This window comes from Epargyreus clarus, unplaced genomic scaffold (genome assembly GCF_041222505.1).
Source record: "Epargyreus clarus isolate Ecla_fem2 unplaced genomic scaffold, WU_Ecla_fem_2.2 ptg000001l, whole genome shotgun sequence".
Lineage (NCBI taxonomy): Eukaryota > Metazoa > Arthropoda > Insecta > Lepidoptera > Hesperiidae > Epargyreus > Epargyreus clarus.
In genome coordinates, this window is record NW_027332209.1 from 943,898 (window position 1) to 969,934 (window position 26,037).

At 34.7% G+C, this 26,037-nt stretch overlaps 1 protein-coding gene across 7 annotated transcripts in view; it reads right to left on the reverse strand.

The window, feature by feature from the left end:
• LOC140742784 (uncharacterized) overlaps positions 1 to 26,037 on the reverse strand; it is a 64,449-nt gene that overhangs the window by 18,504 nt on the left and 19,908 nt on the right. For 5 of the 7 annotated variants that reach the window (XM_073073796.1, XM_073073786.1, XM_073073813.1 and 2 more), the window contains exons 2-3: positions 15,296 to 16,083; positions 2,530 to 2,645 (exon numbers count right to left, since the gene is read on the reverse strand). In XM_073073796.1, coding sequence (XP_072929897.1) covers positions 2,530 to 2,645; positions 15,296 to 15,995 — 816 coding nt within the window. In that variant the 5' untranslated portion in view covers positions 15,996 to 16,083. The other 2 variants (XM_073073830.1, XM_073073839.1) reach the window with 2 other exon arrangements.

The following is a 26,037-nucleotide window of genomic DNA, read 5'->3' on the forward strand; positions in this document are numbered from 1 at the left end:
AATGGTTTGTTAAAAGTAATTAAAGTAAAAAAATAACTAATAGAACTACTAAAACAACTAGAAAACTAAGAAAATTGATTTGTGTGTACGCAACATGCAGTTTTATTTCTGGTCTTTCATAATTATGTATGGTAGAGCATGCAGAAAATATCGCAACATTCATTTTATCAGACTGAATTAGCAACTGAGCATGTGGTCCATTTGATGCTAAGTGATCATTGCCTTTCATGGAAATTTGCAACCAACACCATATAGAACTGGGGCTTTAATCGCAGCCGATCATAGATGCATTGCTACTCCTGATAGTTAAGACGACAGCCTTCCGTGTAAATCGGTCAGCAACCAAACGCTTCTATCGAAACGCTAGAAATATTTATAGTTATGTTACTTTCCGCACCTTACTCGTTCTACCGTACTCTATAAGTTTACTTTAAATTTTAAAATAAAGTCTAAAGTGTAATTACACTCTACTCTCTACTCTATTATAATAAATCTATACTATCATGATACACTCTACTATTGTAAAGGTATAACCTAATCCGATATCATACTGATGAGTATGATGACTCCCTTTAGCAGCTTTATGTGAACCCGGCAAAAACAAGGTGATGTAAGGAGTACGATAAACTGAATGTTTTGTACAATGATACGCATAGATAAACAGATGCAGATATAAAGACATCTCAATTGAAGAAACTAAGAACAATTGCGTAGAGATTGTGTGATGTTTAATGATGAGAACTTAAACGCGCTGATAATAAAAAATAATTGAAGATTTGTTTTGTGAATCGTCATTAAGCGTTTTATAATACGTTACTTAAGACAACTTTTGAGCTTCATATAAATATCATCATCTCATTTCACTTACAAATTATTGTTTAAGAGATTTTGTGACATTTAATGATGGTTTTACAATATGTTGATAGTAATAAAACATTAAGGATTTGTTTCTTATTTTGTAGTAAGTAACACATCTTCAATAACAGCTGGTATCATTTACCGTTAAATTGCGTGATAATAAGTTTCTATTTCGCATTTAAATGTTATCTAAAAATCTGAGTTCCAAGCCCAAATTTCTCAGAATAAAAGACCCCAAATCTGTACCTTTACGCTATCAACGCTAATTCACACGGATATCCTTATCTTAAACATTCAGTGTGTCCAGATCCAATTAGTACTTTTAATGCAAATAATTATGTTATCTCCTTTTATTCAAAACCCGAACCTGTTTATGTGGGACCCAAACCTTACACCTGTTTTATACTAATTGACAATAAGTAATTATTGTAATCTAATTTCTTTTATATTATATATATTGTAATGATATATTACAGATATTACCATAATTGTTCGCTTAAGCGATATGTTAACATATCAAATCAACATAGTATTTTACAAGGATCTTAAATTTATAACAAGTATCTTATATTCTACCACATTGGGCGTGCAAAATTTTTGTATCTTGTTCATATATATATTACATATACTATTAATAACATGTTAATAACACTATCCATTACATCATTAGCGAACATATGTGATACCAGATCATTCACAGATAGGCTTCAATGATACAAGATGTGATCGCCAATAACGACTAGATTCCCGATAAAGTCTATCTAGGGACATTCCTGGGTTATTTATACGTGGACATGAATCCTGGCCCTTCCGTCACGGTTGTCATTACCGGAGCCTGACTGACCACAGTCCGGTCCGGTCGATGCCCGGTTATATTTAGATTTATTTCTTTAACGGTGAAGGAGGCTGTATCTGAAGATTCTCCATCGTATTCTCAAAGGTGTATTATGTATAACGCTTTGTACACTCATAGCACTAGGATTTTTTCTGTGTCGTGGGTGACATGGAGACATATAAAGACGAATATATAAACAACCCGATCCAGAAAAAATAAAATAGTTAATTATGTAGAAATCTGTCTGGCCGGGGATTGAACCCGGAACCCACTGCGTGTTACATCGATATGGTGATGTCACCTCACCACACTCTACCACGCTGGTCTATAAGTAATCTGCATTCAGCCAGCGTGGTGGGCTATACCCTAAACCGTCTTCATTTCCGTCAAAACTTGTTTGTACTTAATTTAATAATTATACTTAATTGAACACGATGTGATCAATGATCTTAAATTTCATTAATACATACATTTTAAAAAGCAATCACTCATAACTGGTATAACCACTTGAAGGTGGTAGAACCCTTTGTGGTTCGACTCCGGCGTCACCACCGGCACACCTATTTCTGCCTAATAACAGCTGTGTTAGGCGCTGTTGTGTTCCGTTTTGAAGGGTGTGGTAAGGGAGAAATACTTTTCCGAGGCATTCCAGCTTAGTGCTCAGGGCGGCGCATCTGTGGCCGATCTCAGGTAGGAATATTTAATCCTAACTGGGGTTCATTACAGATGTCCACGGGCGGCAGTAGCCACTTACCATCAGGTGGACTGCATGCTTGTCTGATACTCCTATATTATAAAAAAACTATTATTTAAATACAAAAGCCAACCATACTAACAGGGAACTTCGCCGAGTGTGTGTGCAGCGCGGCCGGTGCAGAGGGCGCTGGTGCGCCGGGCAGCGCCGCTTCGGGCGCCGGCGGCATCCTGTACGGCGGCACGGGGTCAACTGTACCTGTACATTAACATTATGTTAAACGCTGAGACATTGTGTTATGCATTATGTTAATTGTGAAACTATAGTATATGTTAAGTTAGTGAATAATTCTAAGTCTTTGATAAGTCACTTGGACCGACTGATATCGATGTTTTGGAGCTCAAAGTACATAAAGGATATATGCATCTATCGTAATTACGAATAAGTCGAAAATGTTTTACTAGAAACCGCAGAAATATCTTTACGATACTTTGAGCACTAAAGTTTAATTTATAGTTTAACCTAACAATTAGGCAGACAGGCTACCTAATGAAAAGTAGTCATCGTTACCTATGGACATTTTCTACACCAGAGAAGTCTACAAAGCATTGCCAGAAAGCTTTAAAGAAGAGCTTTTTCGCTTCTGTTTTTGGAAGACATTATCTGTAGCTTATGTATGTAGCATATGGTTATTAATTATAATTATTTATACCCTGTGATTTGGAAAAATAAAACAGAATTATACTATGTTTACATAATATAATCCTCAATTAGGAATATGTTAAAAGTTATCAAGGAATTAGTATCAACGTTTATCCAGATGACGCTACTGTTCAAAATATTAAAAGGTCAACGTACGAGCGATCAAGTTGATTATAACGTCATTAAGCACCAACACATTGCAAATAAAATAAATTCTCCAAAGATTGGTATTACATAAACTCGGACTTTCTCTAAGAGTGTTTTAGTTCGTCTTTTCAATATCTCATTAAGATGTACGATCTCAATTTATTCATTACGTAATGTTCCGGTGGTAAAAGCTAGAATTATCCAAGACGAATCTGGTTATGAAATTATCTGGCAGGAAAGAAAACTGGAAAAGTGAGCTAATGCAATTTCCATATTTTCCCATTAGACGTGGAGATTGCTCGGATGCGGCATACACAGTGAATGTGTGGCCAATTGTTGAGCGGAAGCGATTTTGAATAGAAGTGTTGTGTCGTAATGGGAAAGATTATTGTATTTGTTGACCAAGTGTATAAATAAGATGAATATATGATATGATGATGATATAAGTGTAGTAAATAAGATGAATAACCTATTATTGTTATTCATCAGGAAGTGGGGATTAGGGAACGGGTTTTCGGACTGGCGGATTCTATTATAAGCAACCAAAAGTTGCTATTGCTTGCTGCTTGCTTCAAGCGTGGCTTGATGCAGCAAAAACGTAAATGCCGCGCCTGAGCTGCGCAGCAGTCACCAAAACATGATGTAGCATAAATGCAATCGCTAAATGCGAATCACCGATGCTAAAAGTATCTAGTTAGTTATAGTCATTATAGAAATCTTCCTTTATCTTTACATCAAATAATACTAGCAATTATATTAAAAGCAAAAACCCGACTGTTTTAAAAAAAATCCTATGTTCACTCCTAATATTTAAACGAATCCAACGAAACTTCATTTGCTAATGTCCGTTTGCCCGCTTCGATACATACATTTCAAAAACATTCCCCTCCACAGTCAGCTAAAAACCAATATCTGTCTAATAAAGGTATAGACATGCTCGCATTAGATCAAATCTTAAATTTCTTAAGTAGAAGACAGAATTTTGTAAGAGTTATGATATTTCAAATACATATCTGCGCATTACATAATACTGGGCTTGTAACATTTCTCTTGGACTAGCTCTTAAAAATAATGATATCTACGAGTACCTCTATTTCCTGTGATGGTATCTTATCGCTATATCGACTCTTAGAATGTTGAAAAATATAGATGGTACGAATATAAGCTCTCATTTGAAAATTCAACCGCGTGTATTCCTTATTCTACATGTCTAATCTGAAAGATAAAACAGTCTTAATAACACTTTCTATACATTATTAGAGTTTCGATTAAATCAGTAGTATCTTTATTTCTAACATTTATTCAAATCATAAAAAAATACGAATCGGGTTCAGATTTTTGGAATTGCATAAATATAACTAAGTAAAGCAATCAAAGAATTAGGCATAATATTATAGATTTTTTTTTACTTTTATTTTTTTAATTAAATAGGGCGCCGTGTAAGATTCCTTATGTTGCACTAACGCTACTTATGAATAATTCATTTATGCAATTATTGCTTACATACTAAAGATTGAGATTTAAAAATTTGTTATAGGCAGAAGTAGTCTAATGTCTTTAGTAAGCAAAACATTCGATTTACTAATTATTACAAACAATCGCTTAAGTACAAAATGCGGACTCTCTTTTTTGTTTTATTCTTAGACCAACAGAATCTGATTGAAGTGGATTGGCGAGACCGTTCTTCAAATTGATATTATTAAGTTTAGTACGTACTTAATGTCGCCGGTCCCGTGGCGTTGACGCTAAAACGTTACAGAAAAGAAAGTTCTAAACTAGTTTCTTGTACAAGTTTCCAGTTTAAGGTTAGAAAACCATGTTGTTTGTAATGATACCCCTATTTATAGTTTAACGGGTTCATGAAAATTATAAATTACGTATAAAATAGGCATATTTGTTACAAAATTTGTATGGAAAGTGGTGTAGGCCGGTTACATCGCTAGGACTCAAAATTGATTGGAGATAAAAGTTCTCCAGTGGCGATAACGCCTAGGCAAAGTAACATAGGGTAATGTCTGACTAAGTGGACAAATGACCTGAAGAAAACAGTTGGTAACCATGGGAAAAAGAGACCACAGGGTCCGGCTGACTTGAGGCAATTAGGAAAATCTATGTCTAGCTGTAAACCTCTACAGGATTATGGATGGATATATAGAAATATTGTTTGATTGCACATTTCACATATGTCCTTGGGTGCGTGGATGGTAGATATGCGCGTGTTAAAGCTATAGGGGAGCAGTAAGGTCTTAGAACTTGGAATTCGAGATCGACGGTACCGCCATGCCTTGCTAGGCATGGCGGTACCGTCGATCTCGAATTCCCGAAAACCGATCTCGAATCCAGAAAACCTAGAAATGCTACGGTAAGACAATGCTGTCTTACCGTAGCATTTCTAGGTTTTCTGGTTTGAAGAGGATGATAAGATAAGGTAAAGGTAGTGCTAATTTCATAGTTTAACTACGAAAGCGCCACACTTATTTTTGTTTCCTAACTATAACTTATCAGAATCCACGAAGCTTACTTCGCCAATTCATCGAAAACACAAAATCCAAAAAATTCAAAAGTCCAGTTAAACAGGTTAAAAGCTAAAGTCGCTCAGTAAACCACAGATTCGAATACCGTTCGGTGATAACGATGATTCAACTCACATCACTCGTGTGCCAACTCCTAACGGTTTGATGCAGTCTTGTGCTTGACAAAACTCATCGCTATTTACGTAGCTGATTTTACAAATACAGGCCAGACTATATAGATTATTTACTTGAGAGTATTAAGACTATTTACTAGAGAGTATAGTATATACTACCTCTTTTTTGAAGTCGATTGAAAATTTATGAAATTTATATGACTTCAAAATAACTATTCTGTTTGGCCATAATGCTCATTTTCGCGATTTTAAACATAATAAGCAGTTATAGATATGAAGTAAGCAGTGATAAGCTAGTGCTTCAATGTTGGCTTCTCGATCAGGGGTCCGAGGTTCGGATCCCAGACAGGCAAATGGGTTATGTCCTAATTCTCTCTAACTTTGAGAAGAGACCCGTACCCTGCAGTGGGTTGTCAACACTAGGCAATAACAGAGAAACATCGCACAGTTTAAGTGGGTCTTATGAAATTTTAGACGGGAGCTCTATAAAAGTAAATGTGTGTAAATGCACTTAGAAAGCAGTTTTGAAAATTCATCTTGGGTTTTGTTTATCTGTTTAACAGTTTAATCTCAAAAACGAAGAATTATGATGGAATATGGCAAACATGATCGAGGAGTGCGAGGTTCAAATCCGAGGCACAAATGTTTCAGTTATGTGCGTATTAGAAATTAATTATCATTTGCTTAAACGGTGAAGAAAAACGTCGTGAGGAAACCTGATATCTGAGAAGTCTGAAAAAAATACGGAACCCTAAGTATTTTTCTAAGGTATGTGAACTCTACCAATACGCACTTGGCCAGCGTGGTGGACTATGGCCTAATCCTTCTCATTCTAAGAGGAGACCCGTGCCCAGCAGTGGGACAGTAATGGGTTGATGATGATGGCAAACTAATTATACACCGCATTTATCACTTCAGATCAAAAAGTTAATCAGCACATTACATAAAAATCTTATGACAGACTTAAATATTTATGTCAGTCATGTTTTGACAATACTGGTCTACTATTACATCATATTCATTAATAGATAAATCACAGAGCTTAGTAGATGATGTAACAATTGTCAACTGTGATTGACACTACATTATCCGGGCATTTAAAGCATAGCCACATATTACCATATAAATGTACTCCAAGGGTACACTTCATACTTGACAGTTCTCTTATGAGAGCTTTGAATACATTAAACAAGTCATATAGAAGCGACGTGAGACACGGACATAGCGCGGACGAGGCAACCGTGTTATTTATTTTAATTGTTAACATACAGAAGCATGACCGGTGTAGTCGTCTACTGTTTCGAAAACGGCAGCGTGCTCGCTCTTAATAAAAGGAAAATAAAAGTAATTCCAGAACACAAAATAAATGTATGAAATGGATACTTATGTGACACATTCTCGCCATGTTGCCTTTTTATGTCTTACGTCGCTTCTATCTAACCCGAGCCTTAAGGTATTTGTAAACAGGTTACTTTTTTGTCAATCTAGCTGCAAGTGTGTGGCTATACTGGTTAGTCATATTTGCAATACTTGTTACAATCTCTGATTTAAACTGCTTCTTAAGTGAGAGTGATAACATGGAATTTAGGAGATAAATTCATAAGGATATACAATTTTCCGTCTCCTACATTCTATTTCTCAGTTCGTTAATCATGGAAGCTGGCAGAAATCTTTGTAGTTTAACTCCGAAGGTATTATTGCCAAATTAATTTTTGTGAGTGTTCTGGTTTGAAGGGTATGCCGAGGGAGACATACTCTCAAGTGTACTGATTTGATCAGGTGGGTTCCGTTTACTATACTATCTCTAAAACATTTCTATTTACATAAATTCTACTTTAATTTTATAGATTTGTATCAGTTTAACGACTTTGATATTAACTGAATGAGATATAGATCAAAGTTTCATGTTACACGTAAAGTGATCTGAGTCTGATCTCTACCGATGTAGTAGTCAAAGTGACATTAGTTTCCTACTACGCGTAAACCGAAGGGCATTTCTAGTTTTTGCTCTCGAGATAAAGATATAAAGCAGGTTCCTAACTGGACTTAGAATACACAAGAAAACAGATGGCGCGTTTAAGGTGGTAGAAGATTTCGGGATTCGATTAAGTGATTGAATTGAGTGAGCAGGTATTATAGATAAAGTGACAGCAACGCCACACCTGCTTTATAATAGCAGTATTAAGCGCTATTGACGATCCGCGTGGCGGAGCTGTCACCATACTGGTCTGACGCGCAAGGGGTCCCGGGTTTCGATCCCCGGCCAGACAGATATCTAAATAATGAATTTAGATTTCTGTTTCTGGGTGATTGTGTATTTGTCTATGTGTGTGTCCGTGGCACGACACAGTGAATTCTAGTGTGGGGCTGTGAGTGTAGGAAGCGTTTATATATATTATATATATATATATTATTTTATTGCGTTCTGATTTGGGAGTGGTAAGAAATAGTTTAACGAGGTGTTACAATTTAGTCCTCAGAAATAGCGCCTAATCCGTGACCGATTACATTTATATCAACGTGCGTTATAAACTCATTTGATTTTTAAGTTTTGTGACTAAAAAATTTAAAATTATAGCATCAAATTAACCCTTTACTACGCTAGTGTGGAGCATCAGAGTATAAGAGGGTTAAGACCTAAATAACTTTACTTTCATAACCTTAAACTCTTCAGCGAGATCGAAATATCAAAGTGGACTTATTTTGGAATTTTAAACTTTCTTTTATCTGTACTATGTGCATTCTGTAATTTATTATATTCTGAGTAATATTATCTGTTTCCAGCTTGTGTCGTATCTCAGTGATTGATGAAAGCTGGTTTCTACGTAGAATTCAGTACTATTTCTTGTTTCAAAACAGAGTTTGAATAGGTATTGAATTGTAAATATAAAATTGGATTTAGCTAGTAATTCAAATATGATATAAAGTTATTATTGTATACGTATATACTAATCCTAAATATCATACTGTGAACGTATTTTTGGGTCTTATTCTCTGGTTCTGAGGTTTTGATCTGTTTTTTTTCGAATTAGTTATGACCGTATTAGAACTTAACTGCGTATTAGACGTATTAGAAACGTATTATAAATTAATTAAATTATTTAACAGTTAACTATAAACATCGTAAGATTTTTTTTAAAGATATTACTACTATTCCTACTTATTTAACATATTAACGCCTCAAATATAAAATACCTATTATAATTTTATTCCTTTTAGTTTAGTTATAGTCACATTATTTTAGACTGTTGATATTAAAGACGGCTATAAATAAAAAAAAATAATGGGTTATCGATCTAAAATAGGTCCATAATCGTAAAATATATTATTGATACACAAGTAAAAACCAGTAGTGCTAAAATAATGTGAACATCTATAATCTTTCCCACAAAGAATTGTTCATACACGAACAGGTCCCAAGCCGCAACTCTACAACTTACCTGGGAAGTATTTCCGCTGACTCTACCATTTTAAAATAAACCCAGAATATGAACCCATAAAGTTGTAAATTACTTAACATAGTGACGTAAGAAATGCAGCCCCTCGAATACATAGAGACAAGGTGAAAGCAACTTTAAGTTAGAGCTATAGAGTTTCTTATCCATTGTGGGTGTTACTATCCATCAGCAGATGTTTTAAACCTTTTTTTGTTTGTCATACGTTTTTGAGGAAGGCATCTGTTTTGTTTTAAATCTATAATGACTAGTATACTGCTTCTTAATACTTTACGTTAAAGTATAATGGTTTCTCTATTATCTTTCACTACAAAAGGTTTTGTATGTATCAGAAATAGAACCTGTAACTGAGGGTTAGAATACGAGATACTATCCCGCTTATCGTAAGGGGTATCTAAAAGGTTTCTTCCACGGTTGCGAGTATTAAGAGTGAAAGCTCGAAGCGTTCAGTCAGGGACCCCGGCAAGGACTATGTTTGTGGCTTTGTAACGTCACCAACGTATGGAATGAGATTAAAATTCAGCCACACGAGGGTACCGCTGCATTCCATTGCAGATTCCGAAATTCTGCAAGTAGCGCTGGGGCAGACCACTAAGATATATAGCGGTAAAAATCCCACATATAACCAAGTATTTCTCACAAGGTGCCGTGTTAGCTTTTGAAGGTTTTCACACCGTCAACAAAAAATACATATTCGAAACAGAAAAGACATTTAAGTAAATGAGTTACTATAAAAATGTGGTGCATAAGTAGGCAAAGTTATGCTTATTAAATGACGTAGAAAACGAACATGTAGTCCACCTGCAAGTGGTTAATGCGGCCCTAGGGACATCTGTTATCAACCGCAAGTAGGATTGAATTCCTGAGGTCAGCCATGCGTTATCCCTGAGAATTAAGTTAAGCCTTGTGCAAGTCTCTTCCTTGCCATACCCTTTAAACAAGAATGCAGCAGCGTTTGACACTGCTGTTAAAAACAGAAATATGTGTGGGTAGTGTACAGCTGAAACTACGAAGAATTCTAAAACATTTATACAGACATGCAAGACATGCACATTTCTTTCAAAAATTGCTATCGCCGTCTACCCATTATTTTCTCACTGCTGGGCACGGTTCTTCTCTCAGAGTGAGAGGGGTAAGACCATAGTTCACCGCGCTCGCCATGTGTGAAGTGAGTATACTATTTATTTAGATTATTTTTAAGAACTCCCAGACGTTTAGGTCTAATAACCACATTTTCTTTCACCGTTATAGCAAGGAATAATTATTATCTAATATACGCATAACTTTGAAAAATCAAAGCTATGTGCTTGGGATTTGAACCTCGGACGCCCCGGGAGATCTAGAGTAACAATCACTAGACTATCACTGCTATCAACCGGCTATAAAACAGTTTTATTCTAATTTTATTATTATAATTAGTGTAATAAAGTAGTTAACTATACAATATAACAGCCATAACTACAAGGTATGTAGCTGTGAAAGCGGAGCAAACAAACTAACAAATCGACTTTCGCATTTATGATTCCATGTAATTATTGTTATGTACACATTCCGTTTAAAATACCGTTAATGTCCTCTGGGAGAAATAAAAATAATTTCAGATTGATACAAATGGAATCAAAAATAATATACGATTATGTATTTAAATTTTAATCAATTACTGTACAGTATGCGGTTGCAGATTTTTGATGTGTTTTATATGGATCAATTACCTAATGAAAAATTTTCAATGAGGTTTTAATGTAAGGAAGGCTTACTTTGTATTAAAATTTATATTATTCATTGGATTTTATCGTATAAATTATAATGTGTATATACCTAATAATTAATAATAATTAATTGTAACGATTATCATGTAACCATGTAACGATTTAATGTGGATAAATTTTACCATGTAAATGTGTTGATTGCAAAATATATCACACATGTGTGGTATTCTAAAAACAATATTTAGATTTTCCTTATTTCGTATTTAACCGAATGGGTGTATGTGTGTGTCTCACTCTTTGGCACGATCCGCAGCCCAAGAGGCTTGTCGGTTTTTTTAACACAATATGAGGTGTCGCTGGATTCGTTTAAATTGTAGGACGCTATATATGATTTTAGACTAAAATTATCACGGAATTGAGATATTTTATTATGATCTATACATATAAACAAGTTTGAGTGTCTGTTTTTAATATTGAAATAACCGTGTTTGCATGCATATGAATAAACACACGGTACACACACAATAATAACATTTTTTACAATTTTTATCTGTCTGTCTGTCTGTTTGTTCTGGCTAATCTCTGAAATGGCTGGACCGATTTTGACGGGTCATTTATTGGCAGGTAGCTGATGTAATAAGGAGTAACTAAGTTTACTTATACTTTAGACCTAGCTATGCCCCGGGGTTTCACCCGCGTTATTTCTTTTTAACGCGGGTGAATTCGCGGGACACAGCTAGGACATAATAAAATGTGACAGACGCTATCAATTTAAGCAGTTTTTTTTAATAATTTCATAGTTGATGTAGTTTCTCTATTTAGTGTAGTAAACTTAATTTCATTTCTATAACATTTAAGGTCCATTCACCTACCACATACCAGGGTCCACAGGTATTATGCTAATAGGAAGAGCGTACCCAATAAGTACGTTAAGTGATGTAAGAAATTATAAACACGTCTGAATTACACTCATACCTAGAAGCTTGCACTCAAAGGAATAAATTAAGTTATAAATAGCGTAACTTATTCATTCAGACTAGGAATAGAACGTTGATACAGAAATTCCAAATTCATATATCAATTTGTATATTTATAAGGCATTTGTAAAATTCTGAGAACTCATGTAATTTTATATTTTGAGTTTGATTGGTTTTAAATACAAATAATCTAAGTATTTTCGGAATAAAAATAATCTGAGTCGCTTCGCATAAAGTCTTCTATTTTGACTTATTTAAGTTTTATCGAAATTGGTGAGTTTTATTGAAATTGTTGATTTGTATATTATATACATAATGTAAACAATAAAATGTAAAAATAAACGTGCATATTCAAAACCAGACGTTTGCCCAGACAGTCGAAACTAGTATACGTCGTAAGTCTAATTTATTGGCACAAAAAATGTATTTGAATACATAAATATATTTGTCATCTATTATTCGATACTAATTATTTATTTATTCAACTTTCTTGCACTTTAAAATAGGTATCGGCGTCTGAATAGATGTCTTCCGTTTCTTATGTACTCGTATTTAAAGATAAATTTCGCAATTTATTTTGGTACCATTCCGAGCTGTCAAATAATCGATAAATTACATTTAAAACATAAATATTCTATCGATGACATTTATTAGCTTTGAAAATACACGGATGTAGGGTATTTGGGGAGTTATAGAATTTTAAATTAGGCTGTTGCGTAAGGCAAAGTTGAATGATCGTCTAGCTTACTTCCCTTCAATTTGAAAAATATAAAACAAGTTCACTAGTATAACTTATTTTATTTGCAAATTATTAAACTATGTAGCTGAGAAAATACATATATTTCAAGCGTGAAGCAGTTCTTGCCTCGCATTTTAGTCATTAGGAGTGACAACTATGATGTTTTTAAGGTTTCCCTGATTTAGAGTAGTTCTATTTAAAGGTATTTACAGGTAAACGATTCCATAATTTTAGATATCACTATACTATTAACGCATAGAAAAAATAAATACATTACCTCGTCATTCTTATCAAGAAATATGTCAATGAACCTTTGGATTCTACAAAGCCATGACTCATGAGAGTCATGAGCATCACCATTAGTTTCCATTGGTTGGGATGGCTCTTTCAGAATAAAACTCGTAAGTACGTCTTGACCAAGACATTAATTGTTTACCTTATCTCTTGATTTATTATGTTTTACAATACGTCTAAAGTCCAGGTCAAACTTCTTCTATTAGGGAGCTAACACGTGAGCGACAGTTCATGTTGATGTCGGTCGCCTGCTGTTGCATTCTGTCGTCAGTGACTGTGGCCAACATTGCCAAAAGTCATTGAGAGTTTTCGCCTGTCGTCGACTGTCACTGGGTTTTGCCAGTACCCTTAGTGAGAGCAATCAGCGCCCCTAGCGGATTGTATCAGAACTGATTGGAAATATATGGGAAATACGTAAACAAAAACAAAAGCAGTCATTTTTGTCAAAAATTAAAAACTCATACTAAGTGTACAGTCTTCGATCTACATACGTTTCTAACGACAGTTGACAGTAGGCGGCGACGGTTGTTGACAACTAGCGACGACAATCGGCTACGCTTGGTGACATAAAATGTCACTTGTGTGTTACCTCCTTTACGATGCCCCAAGCCAATGGTTAATGCTGTTATCACGACATCCACCAGCATGACATGATATAATCTCTCTTGATGATTAAGAACACCTAAATTGGAACGACTGAATCGCCAAAAAGAAATCAACATAGCCACAGAAGGAATGCTGTCCTACGACACAAAACAAATGAAAAGTAAGAAGTTACTAAGTGCATTTTTTAATTCAGGCCATAAAGTACTATAACAATGAAAGTAATTAAGATTGACTTTATAAGCAATTAGCATTAGTTTAAGTCAAGTGCCTGATATAGCGGTTATGTGGTTTCAATGAGATCATTAATACAAAGTTGTAATTAGGTTACAACCAACTTGATCGAGGTGAATACTTATGCTTATGATTTTGTATGAGCTTTTTAAGTTATTTAGCTGGTATGTAATTACTTTATATTGTTACTGTTTTTTTAATCTTGGAATAGTAAAATTGCTACATTTAAAAACTATGTACATAAAATTACTTTTGACGATATATAAAATACTTTTGGACTTAAGGTAGTAAACCTGTTGCAATCTACGTCATGGAAGGTGGCAACTGTTGTCCATGGACATGTGTTATTAACCTCAAATAAGATTGGAATCCTATCTGAGGTTGACTACAGATGCGTTATTACCTCTGAAGATTGAGTTGGAACGCATCGTACAAGTAGACACTTGTACAAGTTACATCGTACAAGTTACAAGTAGACCTTACCATACCCTTCACACTGCAGCGTAAAATACAGTATCCAGTGGCACCATAGTTATACATATTATAGTCTACAAATACATATTTCTACGTTTATTTTAATACTTTTTATGTACTTTATTCGTTAGGTATATAGATTGACACAATGTAATTTGATACACCGACAGAATCGTAACTTTATATATCAAGATAGTATTTCTCTAAAATGTCGTAAACTTTTTACTAAATTGAGTCATTAAAAACTACTTTGCATACGAAATGCAACATTACTACGTTAATTCTGTATTAAGATGTAGTTAAGAATTCGTTTTTATCTTTTTTAACTTTTACGACAACATAAACAATGGTTTTACATTTTAAAATAAGCGAGAAAAATACTTTAAAATATTTTAAACGACAAGGTATGAAAATATTATTACTAAGTAACTTAAGAACAATATAAGTTATTAAGAATGTAAAAAGTTCCATTATGAATTTAATACACACTTACACGTAATGGAAATATATAGTTTTTGTGTGCTTTGATTAATTTTAAAAGGAAAATCAATGTTAAATTAAGTTTCTGTATGAATTATGGATATAATAAAGTTTAGACTTAAGAAACTTAAGAATTAAGATTAAATTCCTTATAACTAAGTTAATATAAGAATCAAACAACGTTTCTTGTATTATGTATAAATCTTATGCATATTTATATAAAACATTTAACGTCTGTTGGATTCGTAGACACAAGAAAGAGGCAAGGACATACCGGACCATCCGCCGTCAAACTCGAGTAACCGTTACAAACACAACGCCAACAGCTCATTCACTCACGAGATACGATGCCCAAATATAAAGAAACGAGCAAAGACGGAACTCAAAACAAACAAAGATATTTGACAAGAACACCGAGACTCGCGTTAGATCAAGTAAGACATTCACCTCTGTGCGGTGCGCAGCGCGGACTGGCGGGCACTCGGCTCACGGAACCCGTTTCGTAGAAAAAACCTCTTCCCGCGTCCGCCATCATGCTGACCCTTTGCATATTTTCCCGCCCGATACTTATCATCGCGCTAGCGTTATCTTGGAACGTGTCTTCTAGCTTCTCTGGGACTAATTGAGGCTCTACATTGTCTCTAACTATTTGATTGGCACGTGGTGCTTGCATAGCATTGGTTCCATTTTGGGCATTTCCATTCGGTAGGTTTCTGGGTATTATGACCGGTATCCGACCGTACACGGGCCCATTACTGTTAATGTATTTTTGAGTAGTTCCGATTATTCTCGGTTCGGGACTCGGCTGGTGATTGGCGAATGCGTTAACTTTTAGTATCTCGTTCGCTTGATGGAGTAGCTTCCTTTGTATGTTCTCTATTTCGGCTTTCGAAGCCTTGGAATTCTCAGACAATTCAGCTATGAGTTGGTTCACGTTGAAATTAGCCATCTTGATTGTCCCGTTAGTGTTAGAAGATGTGGCTTCGTTTGAAGCGTCGCTCGAATTATTTTGCTCGCATTCTTCGGTGGCTTTGATCTTCATGGCGAGATTGTTGTCTGGCGGAGTTACTATTATCGCTGGGAGCTGCTTAAGGGCTCCAGATTCCTTTGCTCTACCACGTTTCACTTTCCTCACAGTCCTGGCCATTACATTGTTACCGGCTGACTAATGATGATTACTTCGCACTCACTTTTTTAACATCCTCCATTTAAGTGTCCACTAGCCTATCCCGGAGCTAAAGTAATTTGATTAAAAAGATTAAAAGAAAATAAAACTTAGTTGCTCCAATCAGCAGTTTTGTTTTATTGAGGCTTTTAAATTAGTTCTGTAATTGTTTTAAAATAAAAAGGCTGTTAAGGATTCAAATTATAGAACAAGGAGCTATTTTATTTAATAGCGCTTTAGTACCTATATTTACTGCTCTTGGTAATTAACATTATCAATGAAATGGTGTAGGGAATTTATATTTCTGAGACGAATTACATTATGTGTTAGAGAGTTACCACATTGCATACTAAATACCAACGTTTTAGCTATTGGATATTTTGTCTTATTCTCTCGTCGATATGACAGAAAAAAATCAATACCAAAAATAATAAAATTCATCATTCACTCTTCATTATCACGCTAATTTCTTCCGCAAGTCAACAGCATACACTACTATATATTAGGTGGTCATTATGTACGCCTTAAGTCCTTAATTAAAGTAACTGTGTTGAAAATTGCATCATTTGCGGAAACATTCCATTTAGTGGCCAAGGGTGGTACTTCATTTGAGATAGGACTAAAGTTACTAAAGCGAATACGGGCCTGTCCGTCTGTCGCAGTGTTCTATCTCTTGAACTGTGATAGAATAACGCTTAAATTTTTTAAAGGGAATGTGATATTGTGGCCGACAAATGGACAGTAAAATTAAAAATTAAAATAAATAAAATAGTTATAAGGTATATAGTGTACAATTTAAAAGTGCATTTAGTTGTATGGCCGCTATGATAATAAATATGCGTTTACTTCTTCGATTACATATAAAAATATATGTAGATCGCAGCAGCTCTGTCCGTGTGTGCACTTCGCTTGTGGTTACTCTACAATGACTTTTACCGTTAGATGGTGTTAGTGTGTTAAATGTTAATTAAAATTGCTGTAATTAACGACATTTTAAAAAATGTGTTCCAATTCAGTAGTTGCGGTAATTGACTGCGTTTAAAACATTGCGTTTTAATGAAAGACGTAAGGAGTTACCGTATGTGTTATTTATTTTAAAGTTGCTTTGAATTTTATTTATCTTAAGAATACTTTTTATAAAATAACTAAAATGGTGTAGCGTTAATGAAAATTGCAATGAATTGAATGGAATGTAATTATGTTGTGAGATAATGATTCTTGAAATGCCTTTTTCGGGTTCCGTACCCAAAAGTTAAAATCAAAATGCTATTACTAAATCTCTTTTGTCTGTCACAGGGCTCTATATTACATTATTGATAAACACTTGAATTTTTACTTAAAGATAAATGAAAATTGGTGACACGAAACCCTCATTATGCGAGGTCGACGCGCACTTGACCAAATTTATTATATACAAAATATGATGGTTTTTCTCATAATTATTTTTATATGTTTTAAATAAGTAACAGATTTTCGTGTAATTATTGAAGATTTTTGCTACAAAACCAAATTAAATATAACAGCCATCCGAAGACATTCCTTTCATAAAATTTTATGTTCTAATTCCAAAAATAAGACAATACGACTACTTTGCAAGTAATTACGCATTTTGACATATCACTAAAGCACTCGCAACACTTGTTACTGCAAGAATTATGATGCCTATTATATATAAGACAATGCGTCTTTCCCTAAGTTGAAATAATGATGGGAAAAGTCATAAAGACACTATTGCAGTCTGATTTTAATCACATGCGTACTAAGGCTATAAAAAAGAAATAGGTGCTTCTATTTCACCATTTTAGTCTCACTTTTGTTAAGTTTATTTGTGTTTTAGTAAATCTTACGACATTTTAATGAAGTGTTGTTGTTTCGTTACAACATCCTTTTATGAATTATATCCTATATTAAAATGTCATATAAAATATGACATCAAGATAATGTTTTGTAGATTGTAGAAAATTTCGTGGTTCTACAGCGACACCACCGCCACTCTTAACTGTTATGTCCCTCTTATAAGCGATGCTATGTTCAATTGAACGCTTAGTTAGTCCTCAATTACGCAATGCGACTGTGGTATACCTTACATAGGGCCTGGCTTATTCGGCTACAATTTGTTTATTGTTTTCAATACAAAAGTAAGTCTGTAATATTTTAAACGGTATCTCACTTATTATAAGCCCAGTCATTGACATAAACTTTTTATAGACCAGTTTTCTATACGAGATAAAATTAGCGATTTGTTATCTGCTTTCCATCATATAGAACAAGGACTCTAATCTAACCTAACCTGAACCTGAACCGATTAAATATAAGATGTTGAAAACTAAGATGATCATCATTTGTAAGTCCTGTCCACCGAAATGTAATAACTACTTCATGCTAGAAGGCGGTTGCACCTCCTCTGTCAAACCACTCTTGTTCCGTCTTTGTAACTATTGTTTTAAATAAGTCATTTAATAAAGAGCGCATGTTTTATTAATTTGATACGAGACACACTTTTATACAGGCCCTAACCTTTGAACAAACTGATTGGGCCAAACGCGAATTCATCTCCAATAATGAATAGAAGCAAGTAGAGAAAGTGTGTCGACCATTGTCGGTGACGTGTGAGAATAACAATGTACATTGCCAATCATAAATTAGATACAAATCTATAACTATTATAGGTACGTATTTTTGAATGAAGAAGATAGATTGGTTTTTGACAGTTCGCCAAAAAGAATTTGAATTTCCGCCATAATTTTAATTCATTTGAAGACCCACTGCTGGGCGCAGGTTTTTGTCTAGACTTAGAGGAGATTTGAGCGTACTCCTCCACGCTCTTCTAATGGGGATTGAACGAAAATGTGGGTTTGCGTCAGTTGTATTCATAAGGCCACTCATTAAAGGTTTAACTATTCCCATTCAATAATGAGAATACGACGAGGGCTTAACGTGCCCTCCGTAGCACGAATCACGTATGAAATTTAGCCACTAGCGGTCACCCATCCATCCGCCGAACGCGACCAACTTTTAACTTTATAATTATTAGATCTACCCAACGCGATGAAAAGCGCTCTTCTTGCTGATTTAACATTGTTACCATATTTTTTGTCAAATAAAATCTTTACCTTATCCCTTCAATTTGCGAAACACAATAGATGTTTTTATAGTCATTGTCTTACATAACAATGTTTCGTATAAGTCGTTCTTGTCCAGCCCCGATCAGCCTACACAGAACAATATCTCGATTGTTACCAAATAACGAGCCTTATTCTGAATTTATTGTTGTACGAGAACAGGTTAAGTGGCGGTTTGTATGAGACTTTATGAGGAAAACAGACACATAATTTTGAGGATGTAGGTTTCTGTTTTTGCATACTCGGACACAAACTAGCGTTGGTAAATAAGTGTGATTTTAAAGGTAGTAGAGAATTGAGATTCGACTTCATAAGCACCACTGACATACCTATTTCTGCCTAATAAGAGTAGTGTTGAGCGCTATTGTGGTCTGATTTGAAAGGTGTTAAAGGAGACATTCCTATCTAAAGCGTTCCAACTTAGTCCTGAGGGTTAATATCGCATATTTTACCGATGTGGTAAAAGAGGCATACTTATCCGATGTGTTCAGACTTAATCCTAAGGGTTATCAACGCATCTGTTGCCGATGTCAGGGTGGACCCTTATCTTGTACGGTGTTGATTACATACAGATGTCTATGTGCGACAGTAGCCACTTACCATCAGGTGGACTACATGCTCGTTTTCTACTTCTATATTATAATTTAGTGGTAAGTATCGACCATTACTGTATCATTTTTTAAGTAATTCAAGCAGTAAACGGATATGTAAATTGAATTGTAATGCATCTGTCATGTATAGGCGTTTGCATCAATATAATATAGTCAAGTTCGAGTCGCACTCACGTATAGACGGTTCCGTGCTTTGCTGTTTCCCGTAGGAATTTAATGATCTAGGATTTTTATTTAAGTTGTCTTTGATATTATAGAATTAAAAGACCAAAATTATTTAACTTTATAAATGTGCTCTTCTTACTAAATTAAATTTGTGATTTAGAATTAAAATACAATAGGTAACAAACTAACAGACAAGTAAATATTATGAGGTTGAACTTATAAGACTTTAGTTTTATAGATCTACAAAAAATTCAGAATTAAATATAAAAAACACGAAAGTAGAGCTTTGTTGATAAATTAATTTGTCTATGACAGATTTGATACAAGCTTCAAGTAAGATTAGTTTCACGGAATTGAAACCTGCCATTATAATCTCTACTATATTTAGATCTAGCCCTTTACACCCGAAGATTTTTTTTCGCAATTTTCGATTCAAAACGTTTATTACGGCTTTTTTTATAGCTTAAGGGATCCACAAAAAATACGAAAAAAAATCCAGAGTTTATACGTAATCCAGAAATCGACCCGCACGATCGTGAGTCTCCGGTGGGAACTGTCACACTCACGATCGTGAAAATTGCAAAAAAAATTAGTTTTTCATAAAAAAATATTAGAAAATTAAAACAATTTGGAGATATTTAACATCACTGTCTTTATTTTCATTAGTCTTTATAAAAAATCTGTCTTGGCAATGAAACCTAAACTACGTAATTCTATGAAAATCAACATTCTTCTTTCTTCCGTTATTGCCTCCGTCTTAAATCCAGGTCTCCAAAGCGTAGGTATTCTTGGCTAGGGAATACATCCAATGATAATGCAGATGGAGAAAACTTTAGCCATATCTATTGCAATTAAATTAAGTTTTCGACCTGTTCTTCTTAGATAATATAAATTTGTGCATCTGGTTACATATCAAGAGCCTCATAATTAAAATATTAAGAAAAATATTTCTTTGGAAACTTTACTAGAGATGTTGGTAGGGATGTGTAGACCTTTTCAAGACAGAAAACGTATTCTTTTCCAAGCTATTTTTCGATGGGTTGGACGTGAAGATGCTCGGTGGCGAGAAATTTCTAGGGATGATTTTGAAGTAGATGGTTGAGGTTCAGGCTCAAGTTCCAGATTCAATTCTAGGTCAGTTTCTATTTGAGGGTCTGCATGTGCTTTTGGATCTGTTTCAGGGCACAATTCTTCAAATTGATACTCTTCTAATCTATTTGGTTGAAGCTCTTCACTTTCATGAAGATCTTTAATGTCCGATACATTTCTCCTCACCCCGCACTGGCAAAATCTGATCGTCATTTAAATGTACCCCTAAAATTGAAACAAACAAAATTGATATTGACGAAACTTACACATAACTGGTAATAGCAATAAAAGCATTTTCATCAAACGTTATTCTGCACCAACAACCGTAGGCACACGATCGTAACAGTTGAAATTTGCAACCTAATTGTATCTAAATTGCAAGTTAATCGAAAAAACTACTTAATTCCACGTATTAAGTGTTCTTTTAGCTTTCAAATTAGCTATAATTAATAATAGATACTAAACATTTAATACCAAAAATAATTATATACCTGTGACAGTGTGCGGGTCGAAAAAATCTGCCATCTTTGGACGAGTCCCTAGCACAACTGACCGCCTGTACCCCGCTCACTTAGCCGATAGCACGTGCGATACTCTCCTCACGATCGATCGGCATCGGTTGCGTTTCGAAAAATAAGAAGCTATCACGTGGGAATTTTTTTAAAGTGAAACTCACGCTCATATCATCTCGGGTGTAAAGGGCTAGTTTGGTACCGGCTGAATCATAGGTTTATCTAAATCCGTTTCAAGAACATTATAATCTTTGATCATTATAATAATATGCGTATAAGTTTGTGTGGACATATATAAGACAAAATAATTAAAACATTTTTTTCTTTTGTTTGCTAGGGGATTTAATTAACTTTTGTTTTGTTTTATAGTGATTTACAAGGTTTATTGATGATCGAAAATAATTCGCCAAGTACGAGTCGAACTCGCACATGGAGGCTTCTGTACCACCAAATGTTCATTATTTTTTACTTATTTTTACTTAGTTATATGACACAACAATAGATGGCGTTGGGGTGATAATGAATGATACGTAATAGGGTAGGGAAATAGGGTTCCGTTTTTACCCTTTGGGTACGGAACCCTAAAAATTAAGAAAATACAATCACAGGCGAATTTTGATTTCTGTTTGTTAGCTGTTGACAGTTTAATGTTACCAATACTCGTATTATATCCTCATATTTCCCGTAATGCCAAATTTCGACCACCACGCAAAAACTAAAATTTATAAACAAACATTTAGGACAACTCTGAAGACTATATTCCAATAATACTTAGTGCTTCTATAAACGAACTTTAAGTGTTATTATTTCAAGAACAACACTATTCAAAGCTAAATAACCAGACAGCTGTATCGAAAAGTAGTCGCAGGATATCAAGCACTAAATATTAACTACCTCTAAGTAATCTACGAGTAACTTCCGATGCACAAAAAACGCGAAATAAGACACAAATTGCAAATGAGCTAGCCTTAATAGTTTGAAGATTACTTCCTTTACGTGTGAGAGATGCGGAAAAAATTCAAAGGCGGGCGTTAATGAAGATCTTCTTACAGCGAATGGCAGATGTACTTTAATGTAAGTCGTAAATGGATATGATAAGGATAGATGATCGTGTATGGATGAACGGTTCTATAATATATGATTACCTCATTATATGTTATATATAAAATTCTCGTGTCACAATGTTAGTTACCGTACTACTCCGAAACGGCTTTACCGATTTTCACCAAATTTTATATGCATATTCATGCACATGCAGTTTTCCTCATGGTGGTTTTCTTCACCGTTTAAGCAAGTGATCATTAATTACTAATACGCATATAGTTTGAAAAACGGAGGTTGAGGCCTGAGATTTGAACCTAGGGCCACTCGATCCAAAGATCGAGTTTCTTAACCACTAGGCTATCATTGCTTAAAAAGAGTTTAACTAGTATAAAGTTCAGGATGTCCCGTCCAATGTTTCAATGCCTAGATTAAAATCTAGAGTTTAGTAGAGACGCTGGCTCGTAAATTTGTTGTAACAGCCTGCATTGTTGTTGCACATGATTCATGTCGCATTTGCAATTCAAATACTGTGCCGTGATAGCCTTACGGCATTGGGACTGAATGTTTTTGACGCAAAGAAGTTTTGCTTCTGATCTCAGCGAAACAATGAACTTAGTATATATTTTTATTAAGTTTGTAATGCCTTATAACAGTGTAAGTTTCTCTTGTAGTCTTACCATGAGATTTTTCTTTTTGACAAATATGACTGTTTTGTTATTTGTTTACGTATTTGCCCATACAATTTTCAATCAGTACCCCTAGCGGATTGTATCAGTAACGTAACATTAAATGCCTAAAATGACAAAATGGCGCTTTATGTTTTGCCTCTCATTTTTGCGAACATGTCAGGCAGACAGAAAGACTTGAGCACTTACTTATTGTTACGTTTACTCAGTCTACTGAAGCAAACGGAACAGAATATTGGATTGAGTAAACGTAACGTAAAATTGTGGGATGTTTTGAAAACTCATGGTAAGAGTATTGGTTTGAAGTGTGTCGTAAGATAGAGACACTTACACGTTTGGTTTAAATTTAATCCTTATTTCATATTTAATATTTTAATACTAATTTAATTTTGGATTACTATCTATTCCCCTTTCAGTTAATTAGTTTTAAAGCGTCAGATATTTTGTTTTTGTAATAATTAATTAATTTAGTTTACCAACAAACTGTCTGTAACGATATTTTTTCTTTAATACCACTTATATAAAGTTCTTGTAAACTACCTATAACATTAAATGAAATTAATGCTTAGTTGTTAAGAAAACAAGATGTAATCGATTGATCGGTAAATCCCAAAAAAACAGTAAACAGCTTAAATCTGGAATAGGTTACGTCTAGTACAGAATTACAAGTGATCAAGGCAATGACCTGAGATTTCGGTCGACACGCGGATATGTAACAATAAGAGTGGAACAAACAATCAGCCTACAATTAGTTAAGACAATAGATTATATGATACCGTAATTTAAATTAATATGACCCGCGTTGAGGCTATGTTGGGCATTTACGCAGTGTTCCGGGTTCGATTTTAGGCCAGTCATTAATTTAGATTTCTGTTTAGGTCTACTTGTGAAATTTTCTTTGCTTACAAAAGCGACTAGCTCAACGGTTACATAGACCATATCCGATTTAAAGTTAAGCAACGTCGGGTTCGATCGCTGGATGGGTGACCACTAGTGGCTACATTTCATGGGTGCTTCTGATTTTCAGAGGACATGTTAAGCCTTTTCTCTCGTTTGCATCATTGGGCAACAGTGGTTTAGACTTGGCATAGACCTTACGGGCGATTTGAAATATCAGACTTCGGCCATTTGTTAGCTTAAATTAATAAATAAGGTAAGTGACTACTGTGGCCCATTGACAAGATCAGACTCCTACCAGAGTTTTGCCACAGACGCGGTGCTACCTCTTAGGACTACGCTCGAACGCCTTGGAAAAGTATGCCTCCCGAATCAAACCCTTCAAACCATAACACAGCAGCGATTAACACTACTATTATTAGGCAGTAGGTGTGGCGGTAGTGCTGTTGGAGTCAAACCACAAAGGGTTCTACCACCCTAAAACAACTAGTGTAGTGTTTCTCTATTACCTAATTATTCTCCATTTGAACTTTTCTTGTTGTATAACTGGTATTTAACTGGAAAGTTTTTTGTGTGTTAACATGTTACAATGGAGAATGGGTTGATTGACAATTCGATATAGTAGAAGAACAATGGTGCAAACGGCAGCTGATAAAAACGTTTCGTATAAAATACTATGTAGTAATCTAGCTATTTTTGTAAGGTCATAGTTTAAAGTCTAGAATCTTTATAAATACCATTGAAATTTTTGTGGGTGTATCAAATTAATTTGTATTTTCTAAACTCGTAAAATACTAAAAAAATCGGGTTCAAAGGTATGACAAAGAATCTTTATTGATTTTTTTGTAATATAGACATAGCAAAGGAGCATGCAATCCACCTAATGGTAAGCGGCATTTGCCACCTGTAGGCATCTATAAACAACCTCACATAGGATAAGAGTTTTGCCTAAGGTTACCTACAGATGCGTTTCTACCCTTGAGGACTAAATTGGAACTACTTGGATGAGTTCATCTTCCTTACTAAACCCTTCAAATCAGAACACAGCACTGCAGAAATAGACTACTATGTAGTAAGGAACATACAAACACATGCTGGGAAATAAGCAAAATTTAAATTCGATTTAGCACATACGAAAAGGAAATAAAATCTGCACAAAACAATAAAACTCAGTTTGTCGGTTACAACGGCCTGCCGACATTTAATGTGTGTTGGCACACAAGGAGGTAAGGTCTTAATTAATTGGCCCGAGTGAGGTCCGAGTTGACGTGTTTAGCTTTGCAACTTGTTGAACTAATGCTTTAAGGTGTTTTCAGGGCTGCCTTAAGCAATAGCGGGGCCCCTACAAGAATTCGGGGTCCTATTAGAAAGTAATTATTTGAGAAAACATAAAAAAAAGCAGATCACACAATAGTTATAAATTAAGAGAAGTACGAGTAAATATTAACAAGAAATAACTGTGTATAATAGATTTAATTTCATATTTTTACTTAATGATCAATGTTTGCATTTAGAAATGTTGTCCGTAATCTAAGTAGATATACTTATGACCAATAAGCGAGTATATTGGCTTTTCAGGGGCCCCTTTACGTCGGGGCCCTGGGCACGGGTATTATAGGTGTTGTAACAACAAGCGTGATCGACAGCTTAACGCCTGCCGAAGCATGTAAGCGTACAAGTTTTACAACTACACCTATCTAACTTCCGACTGCGCCCGATCTTGATTAACTATGGAGATCATTTACGATCTACACAAGCCACGGGGCGCCACGGACTTTTAAAATAATCTATTAATCTTTGTAACGATTGGTAACATTATAAAAACATGATTATTATAAATTAATTTATTAATGGTGAACATTTTATTGATTAGTGATGACCCTCTAAGAATGATTGAA